We start from the raw sequence: 9614 nt of genomic DNA, 5'->3' as shown, positions 1-9614 counted from the left end.
CATGAAGCCTTCTTTGAGGGGGTGAATGCAATTCTGAGGCAGAGGTACGCCCTCTACTGCTTCTGAAGATTATGTACATTGTTATGGTTGCAAGACATCTATCTTCACAGCCTATGCTTAGTTTTGAAACTCTCTCAATGCAATCTGTGCAAGCCTTTAGGATTTTTGATTTGCTAAATCCAATTCTGTAACTGAAACACTTTAGCATTAACTACAAAACTAAGGTGACAAACAAGAGAACTAATGCCCACCTACTTAAAAGCTGGAACATACTCTTAGGAATTTTCTCCTTTAAGGATATGGGCACATTGCTTACCTGTAACCCTATTTCTTCAAAAGGTCATCTTGTTTGCATCTACAGTATTTTTGCACATATAACTCAGTTTCTGCCAATTTAAATTCTAACCCCCCCCTCCCTAGGAAGAATGTCCCATTAATAAATGTACAGAGGATTACTCTGCCAAATGTGCAAAATATGTACAGTAGAACTAACAGAGTAGGTGACTTGAATATGAATACTCAGAATTCAAAGTATAGTAAATAGTCTTAATACAGAATTTGTCAGTTTACCTGCATTATTAGTGAGTTTAAAAAGCAAATGCAGAACTAATACTAAGGATAAGATGTGGAAAAAACACAGAAGGCATCTATATGGGTTATAAAAGCCCTTTTATAAAGCCATTTTTAAACAAAACCAAAATGTTTACAAAAGAAATTAAGATACAGAAGAATAAGTTGCTTAATATATTCAAAAAAAAAATTAAAAGAGAGAGGGGGAAAATGAGGGGGACACAATTCCAACATGCTGAACAATAAAGGGTTCTTTTCATATTCTCTTTTAATACAAAATACAAGCCAAGGATACACATACTTAAAACAGAGCTCAGGAGCAGATATGCAGTCCTGGAAACCCTTCAATAAAAAGCAAAGCGGGGACTGTTAATTTTGTTTTGAAATTGCAAATACATACAGAGACTGGAATATGTAAAATTAAGGAGCACAAAAGACCATCACACAATTCTACCAATGCATGTTGCATCTATAATTCACGAACATGGTCAACAACGTCATGTTCACTTCAAACCCTCCCTCCCCCCTTTTTAAAAAATGCATTTTTAAATAAAGTATCAATGTTACATTCAAACTGAACTCCTAGTACCATGCTGCAGATTTTATTGTCACGGGATTAACAGCCCCGTTGGTGGGCATAATGATGTTTGAACTTGGCACCCAGTCTGAGAATACTTCTTCTGATAACTAAGTAATAGAAGTGGAATATTTTATTCAGCTGTTTGCCTTACACAAATGCTTATGAAAAATCTCAGGGGAAACCAAGAATCCAACAGGGCAGTGAATACTTAAGACAACTATCCACTGCATTCACTGACTCAACTCCTAACTGTTGTTAAGGGCACTTGCCCTACTTGGAGCCTTGTTGTTCATTATGTCTGAGAACAGTTCAGGGTTTTGCTGTGACATGTTCCTGGAAAAAAATTATGTAATTCTCTTATATACAACTTTTTGTAATAATTGTTTCTGCAGGAAAAGTAAAATTCACAAATTCCTAACACACATTAAATTGTCAGACGGACACCCACGCATGCACACACATGCGCACTGTTCACTCCCATTCACACAAGATACTTGAAGGGGTTTTCATGTTATTGTGGCTTAAGCAAGTTTGCGTATTGTTCTGCCCCAAATGCCTACAGTTACCTATTAAAAAATCCCTCCCCAGATATAGAAAGCATATGCACAGTGGTATCTTGCAGTCACACCAAGCATGCTCAGACTGATAGAACCTTTTCTACAGTTTATTAAAGGGGCAGGTGGGCAACAAGTCTTTTCAACAGTGGTCAACAAATCTTCAGCATGTATGTGAATGTTTTAACAGGCTTGGAAAGAAGAAACTTCTGTTTTAGGGACTGGGAAAGAGTGTAATACAGCATAGCCAAGTGTGAGCTACCAGGTGAAGCAAAAAACCTAAAATGCCAAGTCAGGAAAAAGAGAAATATCCACGGAAACTGCAAGTATGGTTCTGTTACGCCATGAATTATGGAGTCTTATATTAATATAAGCATACCATATCCAGCTTCTGCCCTGTACGTTGCACTGATGACATACTATCACACACAATAACAAGGAGAATTAACTATGCATTTTCAATTTGGGAATCACCTTCTACAAATAATTTGTTCAAAATGCAGAGGGTTTTTTTTTTTGGGGGGGGGGGGTGTTACATTTCAGTAAAAGATGGACCCAAGCCCCAGAGAGCCTACTGAAAGCTACTTGAAAGAGGGAAGGGAAAAAATCTCCCCCCACAAAGTACTAATATCATTTCCCAAATACCTAAAATCATGGGAATTAAATTTCTTTTATTTTATAAAATCATGTGCCAACATTATGATTTGTTATAAAAAAATAAACACTCCACAGAAAAAATACATAAAGCAAAAGCACCGATTTCTACAGCTCATAAGCTTCCAGCAGGTTATAGCTTTTCCCCTTACCCAGATCCACTCCTTAGTTTAGCTGTTTGTTGTACTTGGAGTAATGCATTTTTAATCCACATAACTGTTTTGGTACTTGGTAAAAACATATAATGACTGAGGATACTCAGCATCTGTATCACACTGGCCCTTTTAACAATTCTAGAAAGCTTTATAGACTATATGAATGTACATTATCCCCCAGCTTCCCATTGGGGGAGATTAAACACAATTCTTGTGTTAGATCAAACTAGTCATGACATCTTTGCATTTGGTCTGTCGTAAAATATTACACTGAAGAGAATAAGTCCTTACAAAACTGGATGTTCAGATTGGATAATCAGCTTTAAATTGTGCATGCTGTTTCTTCAGCATAGCAACTATTACCTGACCAAGCCCAGATCATAAGCCGCAAATAGACACCCTTTTTGAAACCTCACTGAAACCCCTTGCTGTTCTCACAATTACTTGAAAAGTGGTAAGTTAGATGCACTAAACAAATTTACTTTTGGTTTCCAACAAATTTGCCAGAAATACTAAGATATTAAATATCCTGCCATTCCCAGGAAGCAACTGATGTAGAGTGATGAATGCACACTGGAGTATTTCTACTTTTTTTCTGGCAACACTTATTCCATAGAACAAAGTAATGAACTGATATGGCTATTGTATCCCAGAATACTGCACTCAAAAGCAATATACACAGAGTGCAGAGAACAAAAGTGAAAATAAAAAATGTTTAAAATGTTTTTGTTACAGATAAAAGAAGTGCAAGGGGAAATACTTTTCTTTCACCTTTGGACTGAACAAATGGGAAAATCCAAGCCATTATTAACTATGTTAGTGTTTTCAGGCCCTTCTAAAATGTTTGCTTCTAGCGTGACATATGCAAACCCAAATAAAACACAATATTTGTGTTTTTCACAGATTCAAGACAAAGACACCTGTTGCCATCATGAATTTGAAAGAAGTGTTTCATATCATTGAAGGTGATAACTGTTTCAAAAAGCTGAAGAAAAAACAAAGGAAGAGTCTTAACAGCTTTCCCATATCTGTTCTGCTTATCTCTATCTTAAAAATGCTAAGAGAAAAATGTACATTTTACAAAACACGTCTGAACAGTCGAAACATATTCCAACACTAAGCCTAAACCATCTTTTCATTTTAGTATGGGATAAGACCACAATTTTGGACTCAATTCTTTCAAAAGAGCAATACAGTCTTTGTGCCCATTGTATCCATATCACTCAGCATGTAAACCTTGGCAAAACTGACAAAAGTGACTCAAGTTGGATTGGCTTCTATCCAAGAAGGAACTCAAACAATTTTTACTTTCTAATTCTAATTCAAAAATACAAATGTCAGTATCTTAACCAAAAATCAACCAGAATGAACTTGAATTCCTTTGTACAACTTCAAGAAAAATTATAGCATGTCATGTAGATGTGATTAGAGCTGCTCAAAAAAGCAGAAGAAAATAATCTGCACAAGCAAAGGCTCAAATATGTATAAATGTGTTTCTTTTTGTTTTTTAGAAAGAGGTAACTAACCACTGTGACACTTTGCTGCTTATGCATTCTTCACTTTGGCTTTCCGCTATCGGGCAGACAGGCCTGATCCCCAAAATAGAATACTTGTAAATTGCATCCACTTTGCTTGTAATCCATTTATCATTAACCAATTAAACCATAAATATCAAAGGACTGGGCTTCAAATCACTAATAATAAGTGTCATTTGAAAGAAAGATTGTGACTGACAGTGTTTATTACAAAAGTGCAAGATGAAAAATGTAAGGAAGATGGCACTTCAGCTCACCCTAAATACTGCAATTCCTTTACCTAGAATAGAGATGCAAAATCCAGTATCTGTTTAAACTGACAGAACTGACACACTGCTTAAAACTGCTTCTCTGGAATATATTTTGTACTGTTAAAGATATTTTGCTTTTGCGAAGCACCATACTACATTGTTCATAAACTGAGTCTTTCATTTCACAGCCTGTACCTTGCTTAACAAAGGGGTATAATCTCTTCTGACCAGAAAACATGTATGACCCGGCAATGAAGCAACATCCATCACAACGGAAGCAGTGGAAGTTAATTAAGTCATGGAGGGGACTGGCTACAGGCAAATTATATTCTTTGTTGGCAGAAGCTGAATAGCCTTACTTTTGAACATACCATAAAAAACACTAATGCTAATGTACATGGGTTGAAACATAGACACTGTGCCATTATGGACAGTTGTTTTCACATTTGTAAAGAAAAAAATGACCTCAGCCTTCCAGAATATCTCCCTGAAACCAAACTTTTCAATGTCTGCAAAGATTCAAAAGAAGTATGACAAAAATGAATCATTTTTAGAAAGCTGGAAAGAAATGGCAGCCTTTTAACCAACTGAAATGCTCCCCTAGCCAGTATGAAAATTATCAATGGCAGGAACAGATAGGGCTTTTCTAAAGATTAAAATACAGAAGAAATTACATGGTCATTAAAATTACCTTGGCCATTAAAAATAGACTGTGGAACCCCAAATATTCAGAATATTGGAACTTTAAACCCTTGATGGAATCCAAAAGAATTCATATACAAAGGATGCTCGTGCAATAATATACCGGTTTTGTATTCAATTTAAGCAAGTTGGCTTATATGAATTTCCCAGCTTTGAAAACCCTATATTATTTGTTAATTGTGAGCCACCAAGTTTCGGCCTTAAATTTATTGCTTTACAACTGCAGTGAGCCTTCAAAATATATCTTTAGTTAGCTGTTAATTTAAGTCTTAATGGCTTTCAGATTTGGTTGGGGAGAACAGAATGGCCAGTAAAGACTGTGACATCAAAACATTATTGTGTGAAGGTTCTCTTTTTTAAAAGGAGAAGAAAGAACTGTACTATCAAAACAGCTAAAGTAAAGGTGGCATTCACAGCCCATGAGTCAAGCCACAACCAAAACCATGTTCTACCCCCTAAGTATATTTTCTTTTCCTTACTCTCTCTCAAAAAGTTTCTCTCCCACACCACCATTTAATCTTCACCAGATGGGACTTCATCTTCAGATCCCTCATCCCCAGATTTGTCTGGAGGAGGACTAACTGATTTCTTCTTTGCTGGAGGACTTTCAGGTTCTTCATCATCATCCTTTGGGGATGGGGTCTTTTCTTTTGATGTCTTTGAAGCTGTGGGACGGCCTCCCTTCCCTTTACCTTTCACTGGACTCGGTGTAACTGGAGGAAGAAAAGCATCAAAATATTACAAAGCATCTGAGCACATATGCAACTCTTAGGTTGTTTATTTACACTTAACAATGAGAACTAGTAAATCATAAATGAGATTATTACTGAACAAATCATGCATTCCTACAAAATAATAATGCAGAACAATTATTGAATGAAGATTCTTCATATATCTCTGCTCCTGCTATACAGTGCTCCAACAAACAAGCCTGCTCATCTATAGCTGAGGTTCCTCACATTATGTCTTCAATCTGACATAAAGACTTTTATTATAAATAACGCTTGCCTTTCAAATTTTCTCCAGAAGTATGTGCAAGAAAAAATATAGTGAGCCCTTGCTTTATGCGGGGGATCCGTTCCAGGCCCCCTCGCATAAAGCAAAAAGCACATATGTTTGAGCCCCATTGGATATAATGGGGTTTGTGCTTGCCGCAAGGCCATGTGCATGCGCCACGGCCATGCACACCATTCTCCCATTTTTCGGGCAGCTTCAGCATAAGCTGAAAGCTGCCCTTAACAAGCCTGCATATGGCGCGGGCTCATTGTACATGACAAATGTTTTCATACAGAATTACCTCTATTTCAACATAAAAGGAGCATGGCACTTGGAGGAAGGTGTGTGCTAATTTGGTGGCTCTACATTCTCCTAAATAACGTATAGCTTTTCAAATGTCTTAACTAATTTTAGACTGTGAGCAGAGCCAGTATACATTCATCCATTTTTTAGTTTGCTTATTTATTTATTTGTTTGTTTATTTATGTATGGGATTTATATACCACTTTTGTCCCAAAATGGGATTCAAGCTGGCTAGTTCTTCATGGACACAAAGGCTAGAGGCTAGGACCCCTACAATCTCCTTTCTCTTAGAAGCATACCATATTTAATGAATAACAAGTCATGCAAACTAGTGATCCAGAAAATTAAATAACAAATGTCCAAACAGAAATTTCTAGCCAAGTGGAATTTTGAACTTTTCTTAAGGTAAGCTTCAATCGAATGAGTATTTTCCTCAAAGGACATGTGTAGTTCTGGGTACAGTAGAACCTGTATCAACATTCATCATCTTGTTCTTCTTTTTGTGAAATGAAAGGAACTCCTCATTAAGCACAAACATCACCTGTTTTAATCAGCACTGGCAAGTGGTCTGAACACAATACTGGCAACCAAAAGAAGTTATAGAATCCCATCCTGATTCAAGCACTCATTACTCTGAATCTTTGAGGAAAAAAGAGCAATCCACAAACGATTTTTCCAAAAACTTACTATACCACACTATGCAATCTATTGCTTATGTTAATGGGAATAAAATGCTAGTGGAAAATGGCTTGATTCATATCCGTTTAAGCACAAGAGATGAAGAGCTGAGAAAATACAAGCACCTTGTAAGCAAAACTCCTTTATGTCATTCCTAACAGCTGCAAAGTAAGAACTTTTGAAGCAAGCCGAGCTCACCTGTAGCCTTTAGCCTTGGTTTAGGCATTTTCTTTTCCTTCCTTTCTGGTTTGGATTTCTTAGCCACTTTTTTGTTCTTCTTTTTTGAACTGCCATAGTCACTATCATCATCATCTTCCACAAGGAAGTCTTCATCGCTGCCAGAATCTTCTGTGCAGAGAGAGAGGAATGAAATGTCTCTAAGAAGGTCTGTCCTTGTTCACTTGGAAGAGAGACAGAATGAGGGAGAGAGTCTGGTAGGTTGATCAGGGGATAGGAGTCAGTATTCTTGGCTTCTACAGTCTGTTACATACTTGCTAGAACTTGGAGAATCACAGCTTCTGTATCTCAGTATTTCCTCATGTAAATCTGCTTTATGACTGGTGATAAGTAGCACAGTTATTTAAATCAGTGGTTGCATAGGCAAATTTCTTTTTCCCGCAAGGGAAATTACATGTAGTCTCAGCCTGACCATCTCCTACACCAGCTGCTGCTTGTTCTATATCAATGCCCTTCCCAGCCTGTCATGACTGTTCTCTTGTTCTTCCATCTTGCAGCAGGCTGGAGAAGAGCCTTTTGGAGCCAACACCAGTAACTTATTACATTTGGGACAGCAGTACTTTACTGCTTCCTATAAAAGACTTCCAGGTTTTGTATCCAGGTGGTCATGGTTCTAGTTCATCAGCTCAATGATTCACTGTGTGTTTTTTATTTGTACACATTCACTGTAATCTCACATGGGTCCCCATCTTTCATCATTTTGAGCAAGTGTCTGTCAATTTACACAACAGACCAGTTAGAATGAAAGATTTAAGCTGCAGGTATTTTTGTACATATTTGCTCTTAAAGTTTCAGTTAATTTTAACCATGAACATAAGGGCATTTGAAGCCCATTACTGTATCATGAAGCAAGATAGGATGGTATTTGTAATCAAATGGTCTGTTCAGTTTGTTGCCCAGTGCTGAAGAAAAAACAGTGATGAATATGGCAAGCTTGCGTTTTACCAAAAACAAGTATTGCAAAAAAGTTCTCCATGTGTCCCCAAATGGTTTTATTCCCTGAATTTGAGAGACAGTATTACTGTTGTCAATAATCAAACTGAACATCATGTATATTAGTAATGAATTGCACTCAGTACTCAAAAAGCTAAAACATTAGGTTTGCCTGTCTGGGCAACTTAACCTGAACACCACAAAATGAAACTTGGCAGTAATTTGTCATACTAATGCCTATTCGCCAATTGTGAGTATACAGTACCACTTACTTTCCTGAAATGATGTCTCCTCCTCTTCCTGATCTTCTTCCTCACTGCCCACATCATCCATGAGCATTTCCCTTTGCTTGGAAGCAGCTTTAGATGCTGCCTGTCGCTGCTGGCGCACATTTTTGTGGTCTTCTTTCTCGTCCTCACTGTCATCTGTTACAAAGTAATCAAAGAGCAATGAAGATGTACAGCACACCACAGATTTCCAGCAGTATAAACATGGTGTGGGAAGATACCAGATAGCAAGAAATACTATCTAGATCAGGGTTGGCATCTGTTGAAGACTATGGGGCTGCATTAACTTTCCAGATCTTGGGAGGACCACAATCCCCCACTGCACCTGCTACCACAAAAAACAAATCTAACTGCCCTTTAGCAGGCACTGTGATGTGTTTTTGGGCCTTCCTGTACCCTAGAGGGCATTCTGGGAAAAATGGGTTAAAATTCCGCAAAGTTTCATTTTGATCCCTTAAAAAGGGGGGGGGGGGTTCAGAGGGGTCTCCAAACATGGTGAAAATGACCTCCGTACACCCTAGAGCAGGGGTTCCCAACCTTTTTGACTCATGGAGCCTTAAGGGCTCAATGGAGTGCAGGTTGGGAAACGCTGCCCTAGAGATCATCTTAGGACATTTCTGAGCAATGCATCCTGCAGGCCAAACTTTACCCACACCTGCTCTAGATGATGTAAAATTACTATAAATTGTTTCAAAGCTGACGTCAGTAGAAATAAAGGTGAGTTATACATACAGTATTTACATAGAGAAAGAAATAACTATTAACTAAAATTAATCTTACACTTTTAATATGCAACCATTCTGGAAGTGATTAATACAAAAAAACAGAACTAATTATTACTCTGTCTTCACACACAACATAATATATCCCTTCTGTTCTTTGTGTCCCCTTCTGAACAAAGATCTGTGGAATATACACAGATTAATTTATTTTTAAATGGGGAAAAAATAAATTCCAGAACAGACTGGGCAAAAAAGAGCTACAACGGTTACAGCTAGGCATCCTTGGGATGAAGAGAATAGGGTAAGTGGAACATGCTTCCAAAAGTGTGTGCACATGTCTTGTGGAAAAAATGTATTTAGCTTCCTAAGTGTCTTAAACATCTATACAGATCCTGTTCAAATCTTGCTTTACTAGTCTGTCATCCACACTCTAACATGAATGGATGATTACATGGTT

General features: G+C 37.5%; 1 protein-coding gene across 2 annotated transcripts in view; it reads right to left on the bottom strand.

Moving 5' to 3' along the window:
* Positions 1-652: 652 nt before the first annotated feature.
* Positions 653-9614, bottom strand: part of NUCKS1 (nuclear casein kinase and cyclin dependent kinase substrate 1) — a 37640-nt gene continuing 28678 nt past the window's right edge. The window contains exons 6-8 of one of the 2 annotated variants that reach the window (XM_089514503.1): positions 8421-8573; positions 7177-7326; positions 653-5714 (exon numbers count right to left, since the gene is read on the bottom strand). In XM_089514503.1, coding sequence (XP_089370629.1) covers positions 5515-5714; positions 7177-7326; positions 8421-8573 — 503 coding nt within the window. In that variant the 3' untranslated portion in view covers positions 653-5514. The remainder of the gene's footprint in view (positions 5715-7176; positions 7327-8420; positions 8574-9614) is intronic. The other variant, XM_089514504.1, reaches the window with a different exon arrangement.

The sequence above is a fragment of the Sceloporus occidentalis genome, unplaced genomic scaffold (assembly GCF_023333645.1).
Source record: "Sceloporus occidentalis isolate IW3139 unplaced genomic scaffold, rSceOcc1.0.p SCAF_3, whole genome shotgun sequence".
NCBI classification, from domain to species: domain Eukaryota; kingdom Metazoa; phylum Chordata; class Lepidosauria; order Squamata; family Phrynosomatidae; genus Sceloporus; species Sceloporus occidentalis.
The sequence above is the reverse complement of the archived record's forward strand: the minus strand, read 5'-3'. Positions and strand labels throughout refer to the sequence as shown.